General features: G+C 33.4%; 1 protein-coding gene and 1 non-coding gene across 2 annotated transcripts; one reads left to right on the forward strand and one right to left on the reverse strand.

Annotated features, from left to right (window-relative positions):
- Positions 1–2585: 2585 nt before the first annotated feature.
- On the reverse strand, positions 2586–3475 carry LOC104109109 (uncharacterized). Its single transcript, XM_009618313.4, has one exon. It carries the CDS (start codon positions 3385–3387, stop codon positions 2653–2655), a length of 735 nt encoding a protein of 244 aa, XP_009616608.1. The 5' UTR covers positions 3388–3475; the 3' UTR covers positions 2586–2652.
- Positions 3476–14507: 11032 nt separating this feature from the next.
- Positions 14508–14579, forward strand: TRNAW-CCA (transfer RNA tryptophan (anticodon CCA)). Its single transcript has one exon. It is a non-coding gene; the product is annotated as a tRNA-Trp (tRNA).
- Positions 14580–17162: the final 2583 nt, after the last annotated feature.

Below are 17162 nucleotides of genomic sequence, written 5' to 3' on the forward strand. Positions count from 1 at the left end.
TTCCGGCAATAACTCGACCTCCAAATCTTAAATTTTTGTTTCTGAAAGATTTTGCAAAAATCTTGATTTTTCTTCTATAAATTCACGGATTCATGATGTAAATGGGTATGGAATCATGAAATATAATCAATATAGGATAAGAAACACTTACCCCAATATTTTTCCGTGCAAATCGCCCAAGAACCGTGCTCCAAAAATCCAAAACGAAATGAAGAAAATGACCATTTTTGGTCCTTAAGTTTCTGTCCATCCATCACTAAAAGTCCATTTTCCGTCACTAAAAATTCACCAGAACTTGCTTGTACCAGCCTTCCTTCAATCGATCATAATTTTATGCACAAATGCCTAAATGATGAATGGTTTAACTTTCTGGAAACTAGAATCAACCGACTATAATTTGATATTTTAAAAGTTTTCCGATTCCTTATGAATTGCGAGATATAAGCTTCCAAAATCGGCTCCACACAGCGAAATTTCTGGCAAAACTGCTCTACCAGCTTTCATTCAATCCATCATAACTTTCTGTACAAATGTCCAAATAATGAATGGTGTAACTTTCTCTAAACAAGAATCAAACGACTACAACTTTCATGTTTTGAAAAGTTTCTGATTCCTTATAAATTGCGAGATATAAGCTTTCAAAGGTGGCTCCACGCACTAGAAATTTCTGGCGAAATTTCTGCAGCAACCCTCTTTGTTCGAAATCCATTCCGTTACCTTCCGAAATCCACACGAGACCCTCGGGACCTTAACCAATTATTCCAACACCTCCCAAAATATAATACGAACTTAGTCGAGATTTCAAACCACATCAAACAATATCAAAACGACGAATCGCACCTCAAATCAAAATCTATGAACTTTGAACTTTCAAATTCTATATCTTGTGCTGAAACACATCAAATCAATTCGGAATGACTTCAAATTTTGCACACAAGTCATAATTGATATAACAGACCTATTCCAATTCTCAGAATCGGATTCCGACCTCGATATCAAAAAGTCAACCCCCCGTCAAATTTCCAAAAAATTTAACTTTTGGCATTTCAAGCCTAATTCCACTACGGACTTTCAAATAAAATTCTGATTACGCTCCTAAGTCCAAAATCACCATACAGAGCTGTTGGAATCATCAAAATTCTATTCCGGAGTCGTTTGCATATAATTTGACATTCGGTCACTATTTGAAATTAAACTTTTAATTTTTTATCAAAATTCCATATCTCGGGCTAGGGACCTCGGAATTTGATTCCGAGCATACGCCTAAGTCCCAAATCATGATACGGGCCTACCGGAACTGTCAAAACATTGATCTGAGTCTGTTTGCTCAAAATGTTGACCAAAGTCAACTTAGTTGAGTTTTAAAGCACTAATTCACATTTTAATCCATTTTTCACCTGAAAACTTTCCGGAAAATTTTACTGACTACGCACGCAAGTCGAGGAATGATAAATAGTATTTTTTGAGGTCTTAAAACATAATTAATTATTAAATTTAAAAATAATATTTTGGGTCATCACAGTTATGAAAAAGGAGGGTCAAGCCAAGTTGTAATTATGATTATTTGTTTAACACTCATTTTATTAGAGACGGGAGTATTATGAATTGACAAAAGCTAATTATGATCATCAAGGGATGTGATGACATGATTTGGATTTCTTCCCCTTGAACTAGAAGTATCATGTTTGAGCCCTAGAAATTGTGAACTTCTTGATAGGGAACACTAACGAGTTGACTTATCAATATCGACTCGTATCCTATCTAGTCGGGCCAGTCGATTTCAAATACCGAATAAATAGGAAGTGTAGCAATCTACTCAACAAAGAAAGTTAATGACAATTGACAGCCATAAAGTAAAGTACAAAGTGAAAAAAGATACATTTATTTACACTAGATTAATCTAAGGTTAACGCATTCAACTGAATTTCCAAAATAGCGATACCCTTACGTTCTTTTGATATATAACACTAGTAGTAGCAAGTTTAAAAGGCCACAGTCAAGTAGCAGTATAAACAACAAATATAAAGTGTAAGCACCACAACAATCTTTTAATTCACCTCTGTATTCTAAGTTAATTAGTGGTTTGTTTTCTTTTTGTTTGTTTAAAGAATACTTGCAAATTTAGTTTCCTATACTTCTCCTTTTGGCTATTACCCTCAATATCCCCTCGAAGAAACATTATTTTTCTGTTGAGTTGGCTCCCATTTTAAAGAGAACCAACAGAAACATTTATGCTCGACCCTTGAGGCCTTTGGTTCGATTACCCTGAAAAACAGCATTGATTCTTGAAAATTTAATGTGCATATATAAAGATTTTACTTTCGTGAATAATTAACTTGGTCATTTGGTGTAGATCTTGATTTATATATAATTAATTATAAATTGTAATATGGTATGTCAATTAATTATCATTTCATTGTGTTGCTGATACTGAAAAAAGAAGAAGTCAAGATTCACTTTAAGGGAACTGAAGTTAAACAAGAAAGAACAATTTCTATGAAAAGATAAAAGCCTTGTATTCTATCAAAGCAATGAAATTTCTTAACACTAAAAACGTACAATGACATAGTTAATGCAAGAATTAATTAGTCTAAGTCACTAAAAAAATCAATCCAATTGAGTAACAGTGCTTCGCCCATTTCTGGCCTTAAATTAAAAGGCATCTAGGGCAACTCCAAGTGCAAAGATTTCATAATCATCAGCACTGAAAATACTACCACCATTGCACCCACAGTAACCTTTACATGTACACGACTCATCCCATGATCTTATCAATCTATCATTTTTCTTGACTTTATTTGCCTGATCTTTTACATTAACCTTCATTACTATTTTAACTGCTGGAGGTTTCACATTTTCATTATTCTTAGAAGTGGCCATGATTGCCCATTCCTCAATCTTCATTTCTGTTGACTCAAATACTCTTTTCCATGGAATTTCAGCTCTCCCCAACACTTGTGATCCACCAATATTTTTCCCAAAAACTGGAATATATTTTCTTGATCGGAGCTCGAAAACGACTGTTCCTTGCTTCAGCATGTTAATGGATTCTTGAGTTCCCATGCAATCCAATGAGAAAGATTCATCCCAAAACAAGTTGTCGGATTTTGATGATGAGATTTCTTGGCTGTTTAGCTGAATTCTTTGGTTGTTTCCTGCTGGAAGATAGCATCTAACAAACAGGTTGCTTTTTGCTAAAGAGCTTTTTTCTATGTTTCTTGCTCTTATGATTTGTATTTCACAACTAATAGATGAACAATTTTGAGTATTATCCATTGAAAAAAAAACGGCTTTTCTTTTATAGGGTTGTCTTGTTTTCTTTGAGAGATGGTTTGTTTTGGTGATGGGAAGCAAATAGTTAGTGGGAGTATTTATAGTTGGAAACATGCTTCACTCTGTGCAGTGGAAGGAAATTAAAGTGGTGTAACTTTATTTATGGAGGAGGAACTAGCTAGCTAGAATATATTATCCTTACACTATAAATAAGAAAAATTAAACTACACGAGAATTAGTGCTAATCTCGTATATATGGAGCTGAAGTGAATCCTTTGGGATCATATGAAAGATATTGTCTTTATGAAGAATTTCAAGACAAAGCTCTTCAGAATCTTGAAAGGTTAAAAAATGTATGAAACGACTCTTAGGATAATTAATTATTGAGGTAGAATGCTTGTGGATGTGGCAAATAGCGGTTTAGTGGGTTTATCTGGAATGTCCAATCAGCTGTTAAAATATGGCATCTACTGCAATTTGACATATGACTATATTCATATATTTTACTCTGTCTAGGATTCAAGTGGAATTGATGACCCAAAATCTTTAGATTATTTATCCCAACTTAAATTCATACCTGTGAATTGAAGAAGATAAATGCGTGTTGTAGCCCTAAATTTCTTTCGTAAATTTTTATATATATATTGTATTTGATATTTATTCCTATAGCTTCCTAAAATGCAAGGAAGTTAATTATAGATAAAATACATAAAGATCTCATTAAACTTGTCCAGAAAATATGTTTGAACACTTAAACTAAGCGAGTGATTTTTAATCCCCTCCTCCTCCCCCCCCCCCCCAAAACACATTGTGAGTAATTTTATTCCACCCTAATAACTGATGTGGCAAAAAAAAAATTGAGCCCCTTTCTTTTCTATTCTATGAGATCTCTTCAATCACTTCCTTCTTTCTCCTTCTCCCCCTTTCTTCTTCATATCTATGTTCGTTTACTTTCTTCTTCTTTTTCTTACTTCTTTTCTTTAATAGTTTAACAAAAAAATTTGAATTAATATGCAGATTTACTAATCTATAAGACAAATATGGGAACTAATCTACATGAATTCAGAATTTGATTTATCAAATTAACGAAGCAAATTGAGGAAAAAATAAAATGAATGAACATAGTTCTGAAAGCTATTGATAAGATGATTGGATTGATTTGGTTGCAGCAACATATGATTTCAAATTATTTTAACAAGATTGCTATATAGTAGCATATCATTTGTGATTTAACATTATTACACTCAACTCAGGAAGATTGGCAATTTATCCCTAATAAGAAAACTGAAGATTGATTGTGATATTCTTAATCACAAGAATATTTGTTTTGATATTCTCTGACACAAGAATATTCATTTTGATTCACTTTGTATATTTTCCTTTTGTATTGGTCTATTTTCATGGGATCTCATTCTCTTCTCTGTGTATAAAAAGAAGAATGCTATCAATAAAATACTCAAAGCTCTTTTGCATCAGCTCTCTCTTTTATGGTATCAGAGCATTACACACTCAAACGAGCAATCTGATCACTTCTCTCCATTTTTTTTTAACCAATGGCAGGCAGCTCTCCATCTAACTCTCCATATGAATCCTTTGCAACCAAATCCAACCAATAAAACCCATCTGTTTTACAAGAACATTCACATACCACTTATCTTGATATATCCTCTGCTAGAACATAAGTCTTCAACTTTAATCTGGCATCACAACTGCCAATAAAGCTCACAGGCAGTAACAACTTTGCAACTTATAAAGCTCAATTCTTCAAACTGATGTGTGGATTTGACCTTATTTCTTACCTTGGTGGTTCCGCTGTTTGGCCTCCCAAAATCATCAAACAAGGCGATATTAATGTTATTACTCCAGAATATAAAGTATGGTTCCAACATGATAGTTTGATATGCAATGCATTGATGGCGTCGGTCGACCCAACAATTGCTCCTTCTGTTGCTACTGTATCTACTGCTAAAGAGGCTTGGGACTATTTGCACATCACATTTGCAAATAAGTCTCAAACCAGAATCTACAGTCTTCGGGATCTTCTTGCTAAGGTTTCGAAAGATAACAAATTTGTCATAGAATATCTTCGAGAAATTAGATCTCTCGCTGACAAACTTGCCGTTGTTGGATCAACTGTTGCTCATGAAGAGTTAATAATCAAGATTTTGAATGGTCTTGGACCAGAATACAGTCAATTCAGTGTTGCTATTCGAACACGTGATACTCTCATCTCTTATGAAGAACTATTTGAGAAACTTTCAGATCATGAAATCTTCTTACAACATGAAGAACAAAAGAAGAAGCAGACCAACTCCATTACTGCTCAAGTAGCACAACAAAATATTAGTTCAAACAATACCAAAAGCAATCGGCATTGGAATGGACCACAACCATGAAACAGACAACCATAATGGCATGCACATAACCCACAATCTGCAAACTTACAGCCCAACAAAAATATGAGCAACAATGGATACTTTCAGCAATGACGTCCCTCATCCCTATTCTATAATAAGTCGCCTATTCAATGCTAGCTATGAGGACGATTTGGTCATGCAGCCTCTGTTTGTCGCTCAAAGTCTCATAACGACTTTGAAGCAAAAGCTTTATTTGCTTCCAGATCAAACTCAAGCCAAGCACCATGGATTCTAGACACAGAAGCGTCTCACCATATCACTGACATCCCTCAAAACTTGGCTACTGCATAGGATTATACTGGACCGGCAGAGATTTCAATGGGTGATGGTAATGCAATTCCAATTACTCACACATGAACTTCCTCTCTATTTACTCCTTCTCGATCCTTTCCTCTGCAAAATATTTTATGTGCTCCTTCTATTAAACGGAATCTTATTTCAGTTTCTAAATTTTGTTCTCAAAATAAGACCTCTATTGAATTTTTTCCATCTTATTTTTTATCAAGGCACTGAATACGGGGGCACCGTTGGTTAGTGGCCAGAATAGGAAGGATCTTTATGAGTGGCACATCAGATTTCTTGCGCACATCATCAACCTTTGTATACTCGGCCACCACCACAAGACCTTCTCTCTCTCTATGGCATCGTAGATTAGGACATTCCAATCTTCGTCTTTTGGATTACATATTACGTAGTCATCATCTTCCTTTTTTCGATTCAGAAAAAATTGCGTTTTGTAATTCTTGTTATTGCAATAAAATCCGTAGATCTCCTTTTTCAACAAATTCATTAAGCAGTACTAAACAATTTAAACTTCTATACTCTAATGTATGGGGCCCTTTCCCCGTTCGATCTATCGATCAAAACTCTTATTATGTCATTTTTGTCGATTATTTTTTCAAATATATATGGTTATACATGCACCTTAAAACACAAAAGTGGTTTAGCAAAGATTCTTACTGATTTCAAGCCTTTAGTATAAAATTATTTTAATACAAAAATCCTGACTATTTACTCTGATGGTGCTGGAGAATACCTTGGTTTAAAATCTTCTCCAGCTTTTAAAGGAATACAATAATTATTATCGCCACCTTACACCCCTCAACGTGTTGCCTTAGCTGAACAGAAACACCGTCATATATTAGAAACGTCTAGAACTTTATTACATCAAGCTTACCTGCCCCAAAATTTATGGTCCTTTGCATGTCATGCAGCTGTCTACCTCATAAATCATTTTTCCTTACCAACTACTAACGCAAATCCCCATATCAAATATTTTTTGGCAAAGATCCTAACTTTGATTTACTTCGCCCTTTTGGATGTCTTTGCTATCCTTGGCTTAAACCATATGCCAAAAATAAATTAGAGCCAAAATTAGTACCATGTGTTTATTTGGATTTTTCTAATTTCTATTATAGTCATTAATGTTACGATCCTATTTTGTCAAAAGTCTATATCTCTCGTGATGTAAGATTTATTGAAGAAGTTTTTCCCTTCAAAATAATTTTCGCTCATCTCAAATCTTCCAGTTTAAATTTGTAATCCCCTCCTATTTTGTGGCACAAAGTATGTTCCACTGATATCTCAAACAAATCTTCCCAATCATATATCTCTAGTGATTCTCCTTTTATTTTTTTACTTTAAAACTCCAGCAACAAATCTAAATTGAACACTAAAATAGGTCCTCTTACTCAGGCCACAATCGTTGCACCCTCACAGTCGCCAAGTACATCTTCAAACCATGTAAGTAATATCCTTCAATTTCTTCTTCGCCATCAATATCTTCTGCTTTATATTCATCACCTGATAACTCTCCCTTAAATAATAGTGCTTCCACATAGGAAAATTTGCACCAACCTAATCCCCCACGTATAACTACTCGATCACAAAATAATATTTTCAAACCAAAAAACTTTATTGACTACACGGCTACTATTTCTAATGAAATTATTACTCCTAGTTCAGTCTCACATGAAGTTAAGGACCCCCACTGGCGTGCAGCTATGCAAAAAAAATTTTTTGCATTACTCAAAATTCACACTTGGGACCTTGTTCCACCAATGTAAAATCAGAATTTTATAGGTAACAAATGGATTTTTCATGTCAAACATAAAGCAGATGAGAGTCTTGATCGATATAAAGCTAGATTAGTTGCCAAAGGCTTCACACAACGTCCAGCCCGGTCGTCAAACCAACAACCGTTAGAGTTATTTTGTCCATTGCAACAATGCATGGCTGGCCGCTCCACCATCTTGATGTCAATAATGCCTTTTTACAAGGACATCTTGATGAAGAAGTTTTCATGCAACAACTAAAGGGCTTCGAGCATCCTGACTATCCAAATCATGTGTGCCGCCTGCGAAAGACCATTTATGGGCTCAAACAAGCTCCCCGGACATGGTACAACGAAAGAAATTTCTTAGTTTAATCAGGTTTTACCAAAGCTTATTCTGATAATTCTCTCTTTATTTATAAAAACTTGGATATCACTCTGTTTTTTCTTGTGTATGTCGATGATATTGTGATAACAAGGAATAATACTCAAACACTCCAAAGTTTGATAGATGCCTTTGCTGCTCGATTCTCACTAAAAGATTTGGGTCCACTCAACTTCTTCCTTGGTGTTGAAGTACTTCCTCTGGCTGATGACCTTTTTCTTTCTCAATCAAAGTACATACTTGAGGTTCTCAAAGAATTCGGTATGGATGATTGCAATAGAGTTTCCACGCCTCTCAGCACTGATGGTAGGCTATAATCTCATATTTTAATCGATTATTACATTTCAATTTACTGTACTTTAGTTGAGTTGAGCTTTAATCGCCAGTGCTTTATACTAATGGTGTATTTTATGCCTTGTAGGAGTAATTCCGAGCTATCTAGATGTTATAGAATGAATTCAAGTGATTTGAAACTTTAAAGTCTGAGTAAAAGCCCAGGGAATTAATTCGGAATCATGTTCGGGGATCAACAGATGATAGTGCAACGAAATGAAGAATCGAGCAGGCATATTGCACACTGTATAGTTAAATACACATAATCTTTCGCTCAGAAATCTATTTGGGCTCCACAATATATTGTTGGAAATCTAATTCAAAGGGCTACAATTTTCATGTTTTACGTTATTTCAAATTCCCAACATAACAGTGTAGAAAGTGCGCGGCAAAAGAACGGCCACGCACTGACCGCGCATATGTTGCAGAAAGTGTGAAAAGTGCGCGGCCACCCTTCCAGGTGCGCGGTCGCGCACGTCCAACTCCGGAAAAGTATACTTTTTTGCGTAGGAGAAGGTGTATATATTTGGGCCCGACCCTACTAGGTATATATACATAGAAAAATGGTATTTTGAGGACTTTTGAAATAATTTAGACCTAAGGAAGCTAAGGAGAAGAGGGAGAAGCAAGAGCACAAGGATTTCACCATTCATCCTCACTCAAGACAAGGGTTTGGATATTTTATGTTTTTCTTTGACTTAAACTTAATTATGATGAATTTTTCCATATCCATGGAGTAATTCTTCCTTAGGGATTGATGGATTTGGTATTTTGAGAATTGTTTGTGGATATTAACTCTAGTTTTATATATTGAAGTATTTTGGGTATTTTTATTATTGCATATATATTCACTTGTTTATATAATCGAAAGAGGCATAATTTGTGATGTTTTGCATTATCTTGTTGGTTGAATTCGTTGATTCTTCTTAGTAATCAAAAGAGGCTAGTTGAATTAATGTTTAGACCTAGTTAGGAGGATAATCGAAAGAGGTTCTCCTAAGGATCAATCCACTACGAATTCTTGCATATCTTCACCAAGCTTAACTTAGCTCATATCGTAAGGTTGAGACTTAATCGAGAGAGGAGTTTCTACTGAATGTTTGAACATAATAGAGTGAATTCGAGAGACTCACTTAAACCATAGAAGTGAAGTAACTAAAGTTAATTCCTAAACAAGTATCTTACACCTATCCAATCAACCCATATTTTCTCCCCTTGATATCTTTTTGCTTACTCTTGTTACAATTGTTATTAGCCAATAGTTAGACTTTTAGTTAATGTTAGTTTTAATTCACACAAATCTAAATTATTGATCATCTTGGATAGCAATTAAAACTAGAAGCTACGAAAACACTGTTTAAATCTAATCCCTGTGGATACGATATTTTTTATACTATATTCGACTAGCGAGCATAATTTTGTGTTGTGTTTTTAGCTCGTCAAGAACCTCCACACCACTACAACTTGAGGATGGTTCTGCACTTACTGACACCAAACAATATCGAAGTGGCATCGGCAAACTCCAATATCTTGCTTTTACGCGGCCTGATATTAGTTTTGCCGTCAACAAGCTCTCGCAGTTTATGCAGAAGCCTACAGTTATACACTAGCAAGTTGTCAAGCGTCTTCGTTACTTTAAGCAAACAATCAACTATGGTCTTCTCCTTCGTCGTCAATCAGAAAAAACCTTACACATTCATTTTGATGCGGATTGGGCGGGTGATTTGAATGATTGGTCTTCTACCTCTGCTTATGTTATTTATTTTGGCTCAAATCCCATTAGTTGGTCGTCCAAAAAGCAAAGGACTGTGTCAGATCTTCCACTGAAGCAGAATATCGTGTTGTGGCTGGAGCTGTCACAGAGACAAATTGGATAATGAATCTCCTTTCTGAATTTCATATTGCTCTATCTCGCACACCAACAGTTTACTGTGATAATGTGGGCACTACTTATGCCAAAATCCAGTCTTTCATAGTCGAATGAAGCACATAGCCATTGATTTTCACTTTGTCCGCGATCAAGTTCAACAACAAAAGATTCAAGTAATACATGTTCACTCGGGAGATCAACTGGAAGATGTGCTTACCAAGCCTCTGCCAAAAGCACCTTTTTGGCGCAATCTAATCAAGTTAGGAGTAGCTTCACCAACTCCTAACTTGCGGAGGCATAATAAGAAAACTGAAGATTGATTGTGATATTCTCAATCACAAGAATATTTGTTTTGATATTCTCAGACACAAGAATATTCGTTTTGATTCACTTTGTATATTTTTCTTTTGTATTGATTTATTTTCATGGGATCTCATTCTCTTCTCTATGTATAAAAAGAAGAATGCTATCAATAAAATACTCAAAGCTCTTTTGCATCAGCTCTCTCTTTTAGCCCCAAAATAAAGTTTTAAGCATCCAGTCTCCTTCGACCGCAGTGGTACCTGCACAATTGGCAGCACTTCCCCTACGTGGAATGCTGTGGAGTTTGGTGTACAAATCCACTTGAAGGCATTGTGATTAATTTGTTGAACAAATAGGAATAGATTAAGATTTTGCTATATCTAAATTCTTACTCATTTGATTGAAGAGATGGTTAAATCAAGCACTGAACTTGGTATTATTATTGAAGTATTTTAATAGTTAATTAGGATTATTAGTGGAAAACTATGAGTAAGAAAAAAGAAAAAGAAAAAGAGGAAAGTTTACCAAAGAAAAAAGATTTAAGGCGTCGCTCGCATGGTTTTGACGTGGCGCGCGTGTGTAAAATACCTCATATTGTGAGACTGGCATTAGTATTTCAGGGGAGGATAATAATTCACTCCAAATACGTTTAGGGGGTAAAAAAAATCACCCGCTTAGTTTACAGCTTGTTTGGATGGTTATTACACATCGTTTCATAATATATCGTATTGTATTGTACTGTATCGCTTGATGAATACAATGTTTGGATAGATTATATCGTTTGTCGTTATTTCATGATATCATGCACCAGCAATATGAAGAATAAATTTATAATATTATAAAGAAAAATTATGATATGGGTAAATTTATTATATAAAAAGGTAAGGTAAATGATAAAATAAAATTATTTAATAATAGTGAAGGGTGAGATGAGAGAAAAAGATAAGATAACGACGCAACCACACCAAATATATCGGTCGTTACATAAAGTGGCACATTTCGTCGTTACGTAACGACGGATTTAACAATACGATACAATAAAATTTAAGTAACAACCAAAACAAACATTGTATTTAAAGTAACAATACGATAGGTAACGACCATCCAAACAAGCTGTTAAGTGTTCAAACATATTTTCTGGACAAGTTTAATGGGGTCTTTGTATATTTTGCCTTAATTATATTTGGATAATCAATTTTGTTTATTTAACAATATGATCATTATGTGTAATTCTCATAAGACATTGTTGATATTAAGTTAAATCTTATTAATTTTAGTTTACAAACTTTTTTCAATTGAAGGAACTGTTAGAAAAAAAAAAATTATTCTATAAGCAATAAAAAATTTAAAGAATATAATTAAGACCTCGCATATGCAAATTAGAGTATCATCTTTTACTTTTATTATATCTTTTTTAATTATAAAAATTGGTAAAATCACCAATTTCATAGATCATTATGCTTTAAAAGATTCAAGTTTAATAGCTTATTTAGCCAAGCTTCTTCGAGGGCAAAAATACTTTTCCCCCAAAAAAATATCCTTTTTAAGAAGTTGAGGTGTTTGGCCAAACTTTTAGGAGGAAACGGACTATAAGACAACATATTTTCTAATCTAATTGTTTAATAATCTAGTTAGCTTTAGCTTGAAAGTATTTAAAAAGATATTCAAAGAATTGAAAAAATTCTTGCAACACCGAAGTTATAAACAAGAATGATTCCAGTTCAAATGCATTAGACACAACATTAAGATAAAAAGTAACTACAAATTTAATTGCCTACTACTTTCTACCGTAATAACGTAACATTACATACTAAAAAATAGTACATAGTATAAACTTTAATAGTAATTAATAAAAACTGACAACATATAATTGCAAAAAAATATTTTTTACTAAAAATAAATATATAATTATTTATATTATATTATATATATATATATATATGATTAATTTTGGGGCCTTAATTTTTGGGGGTCTAAAACTAGTGCTTTAGTGGTTTTAAGATTGAGCCGCCCTTGCTTAGCAGTCTACCATAAATATGTGTACTTATAAATGGGATGTTCTTTAAAATACACAAACAAGAATGGGATTGTAAACACTATCTTTGAATCTTTGATAAGATTCTGACTCTTTTAATTACAACTCAGAAGCTCTTTTAATCACACAGATTAATATCCATTGGGTTAAGAAGATCAACTAGTAATTGGCAAGCAGATCTATGATCTTAAGTTTAGAATTAAAATAAAAGACACAAAAAAGACATATATGATAGATTAAGAAAAGGCAGATGATAAAGTCATAAAAGAAATATAAATTTAATAATACTTGAACTTAAATTTCTGGATTCTTGCTTATCAATTCGGATCACTACCTTCCACTGTAGAAATCTAGTATAGTATATGGAAAGTGTCCTAAGAGACAACCTTTTCTCTTAAGAAAGAAAAAGAAAGAGAGACCAGACCACTGTCTTTAAGTACTTTAAAAGTGAGGGACAAGCCAAATTGTAATTTAATTTATAGTGATGCCCTACCTTATAAAGTTATAAAAATAAAGTTTAAAATGTGATCTTAATTAAGGGATATTGAATAGTGACTTTGTAATTTATCTCTCTTATTAAGTAATTATTTGTTTAACTCTATTTATTGCATGAGGGTACTATGATTTCCATTGTTTTTCAAAGATTACATTTTAATATATTTGGGCTTTTTGTCACTTTTTTTTTTTCTTGTTGGTGTTATTATTGGATGCTTCTTTTTTACTGTTTCTTGAGCCGAGGGTCTATCGGAAACAACATCTTTACCTTCACAAGGTATGGGTAAGGTCTGCGTAACATCACCCTATCCAGATTTCACTTATGGGATTACACTGGGTTTGTTGTTGTTGGTCACTTTTTAAAGTTAAATTTGTTATATCAAAAGAGAAAGAATTAAATAAAGATTTTGGCTTTACAACTACACGGGCATAAACACATGTTTAGGCGAAAAGATAATCTTCCTGTTATTATCTTAAAGCTGATTAATGAATAGGAAGTATAGCAATCCAAACCTTCTACACTCAACAAAGAAAGATTATGACAATTGACAGCCGTAAAAATAAAGTATAAAGTGAAAAAAGATACATTAATTAACACTACATGAACATAAAATGCATATCATGTCTGTAAATCAAATCTCCAAAGTAAAATTACCCGTACGTTCTTTTGGTATAAAATACTAGTAACAAGTTAGGCCACAGTCAAGTAGCAGTATAAACCACACATATAAAGTGTAGACACCGCAACTCTTTTAATTCACTTATATATACTCTAATAAGTAATTAATTAGTGATTTGTTTTCGTCTTGTTTGTTTAAACAGTAGTTTCTAATTTAATTTCTATTTATAAGATTTTGCAGATTTCCTCTCCATAATTTAAAGGAAAACAAAGTGGAACTAGCATCACCAATATATGCCCCCTCCAGAAAGATGTTGAGGAAACTATTTTTAATTTTCAAATTGAGAAAGGAGGACAGATGTAAATAAAGTATTTGAGTGTTCATTCACTGCAAATTTTATTTTATTAATCTAATTATGTCCTCATTCTCCATTTAAGATTTGTCATCCCGTTTTATGCTTCTATCCACACTATGACTCCATGAGTTCCATCTTTCCTTCTTAACATTAAAAATACCTCGTTCCCCTCAAAATATTTTTACTTTTTTCTAATGTCCTTTTTTTTTTGTGTGAGATATTGTTTTAATATATATTTTTCATTGCAGAAATATTTTCACTTATATATTCAATTCGCCGTCGCAAAAAAATGTAAAAATAAAAACAGATAAAGAGAAAACACGATGTCACGATATTACAAAAGGTTTGTGTAAAAGATTGCACAACAAGGATCCGTGGCGCAATGGTAGCGCGTCTGACTCCAGATCAGAAGGTTGCGTGTTCGATTCACGTCGGGTTCAAATATCCCCGATCAATATATGGTCCTTAAATTTTTGTTTTTGGTTTTACTCTTTTTATGTCTTTTTCATTTTCATTCCTTTTCAGTTTTAATAATAAAACTCTGTTATTCCCCATCGTCATAATCATGGACTCCATGCCCTCTTGTTAAAAATTTAATCGGGTTTGCCTTTTTTAGAACACTATGTGAAAGCGGCGCAGCTGATATGGCTAAATTGTACACAAATCACGTTGCCAAGGCACGTGGATAGTATTATTTTTATTTAAAAAAATATTAGAATCAGAATAAAACATAAATGAGACAGGAAAAAAAAAAGACATTTCCTTTTTCCCTTCTCTTTCCCCCTCCCTCCCACCTCTCTCGTCTTCTCTACCAAGCTCCCACCTCCCCTTTCCCCCTCCCCCCTTTGTTCTACCATATTAATAAAGTCAAACATTTTAATTTTTTTCCTTCACCATTTCTTTTTCATATATATGCTCCTTCTAATTTTAAGAGAGAGAATAAAACTGTCAAGCTCGAAATATGGCTGGGCGAGGGAAGGTTCTTCCGGTAGAGCTATGATGAAGAATAAAAGAAGGGAAAGATAAGAAAAAATAGAAGCTTAATAAATTAATTTTGAAAAAAGACAGGACCCACAAATTACAGCTATCAAATAATAAATGGTCTAAGAATCTGACGTTGTATTCATATCGAGCAATTGATATACACGCTTTAAGAGAAGGGCTTATCATAAGCATTTTTATCAAGTTGGGGTGCCAAATTGGGAAAAATAAGAGTTTTAATATGAGCTATTACCACTTCTAGCCATCCGAAAAAAATTAATGATAATCGGTAGCCACAAATTATAATATACAATTTATAGTCTAAAACTAATTCTAGCGGCTAGCCACAAAAATTGACAAACCCAACTATCACGGAAACACAATGGGAGATGATTTCTAAGATGGCTTTTAATTTATTCAAAGGGAATCATTCATTACTTTATTCTTTTTTGGCTTTTATGCTATTTAGATATTAATATTTTATACATACTTGTGAAGAATATAAAAATAAAACTTTTGTCATAAATGTTACTTTTTGCCTTTTCCTATATGAGTTCAATATGTGCCCATATTAAGTGAGATAAATAATTAAAATTTAAAAAAGCAAAATACTCCAAAAATAGAAGTTACGTATTTTTGAGGGAAGGATTTAAATTTATTTCAATTTATTTATATTTTTATTAGGTTGGGTCATTCCTATTTTAATTCGGTTATTATTTGTTAGACTGAAAAATAAAAAAAATGCTATTGAAAAGTTATATTTTTCGGTCATTATGTTTTTTTTTTTTTTGTGAGTTACTAGCAGATTTTATGATTTTTATGTGAAAAACATAGTTGTATGACTTTGATTAGAAAAATTATAATTATATGACCATTTGTGAAATTTACCTTCTTCTTTTTTCCCACTATCACGAGCATGCACTCTTTCCAATATATATATATATATATATATATATATATATATATATATATATATATATATATATATATATAAAAGCATTTCTTTGCATGGCGAAAATCCTTTATGTAAAAAAAAATTGTCAATCGCTAAAATGCAAGTGTGCATTTGGTGTCATTTTCTTTCAAGAAATGCCCTAAATAGAGGAGTCGAGTATGAAAATAACATACATTAAATTAGTTGAACTCTGTGGTGGAGCATCAACGTGTGCAAAACATGGTTACATCATTAATTTGAAAAATGCATAATATTCACTCTACAAAATAAACTGTCACTATATAAAAAATATACTAAATAGACTGTCACTATACAATTTATATACAATAGACTGTCACTATACAAAATAGACTGTCACTATATAAAAAATATATAAAATAGACATTTCGGGCTATTAGATGTAATATGTTTGAATCGGAGGGACATTTCGGGTCAATGAGGAAAAATACGGGCTATTAAAATTTTGAGGGGCTATAGAGGGTAGTTTTCTCTTTTAATATCGGCTTTAAAATCCGATGCAAGTTTAGGTTGCCCAGAAGCTTTAAAATCGAGCAATTGAGATACACGCTCTAAGAGGGGTTTATCATAATCATTTTTATCGAGTTGAGTTGCCAAATTAGGGAAAATGAGTTTTAATATCGGCTGTAAAATCTGATCGGCCCTCCACTTCCAACCAAGAGGTTGTGAGTTCGAGTCACCCCAAGAGCAAAGTGGGGAGTTCTTGGAGGGAGGGAGCCGAGGGTCTATCGGAAACAGCCTCTCTACCTCAGGGTAGGGGTAAGGTCTGCGTATATACTACCCTCCCCAGACCCCACTAGTGGAATTATACTGGGTTGTTGATGTTGTTGTTGTTGTAAAATCTGATCGGCCATTCTGCCTATTCAAATGCATGTTTGTGAAATAGCCACATAGACTTTCCGTATATCAACCTTAAAAATAGAGGCAAATCCATTATACTCAAATTTCATGCTTCTAACCATATGGTCAAATCCATGACACCAGCCACCTTTAATAGACCGCAATGCCCTGCATATAGATTGGCTAGATATCCAGAAATCAAAACCATGGTTCTAGACCAAGCATGAGA

The sequence above is a fragment of the Nicotiana tomentosiformis genome, chromosome 5, assembly GCF_000390325.3.
Source record: "Nicotiana tomentosiformis chromosome 5, ASM39032v3, whole genome shotgun sequence".
NCBI lineage: Eukaryota > Viridiplantae > Streptophyta > Magnoliopsida > Solanales > Solanaceae > Nicotiana > Nicotiana tomentosiformis.

Excerpts from the sequence above, each read along its gene's own strand:
- LOC104109109 (XM_009618313.4), bottom strand. The coding sequence starts at position 3,387 with ATGTTTCCAACTATAAATACTCCCACTAACTATTTGCTTCCCATCACC.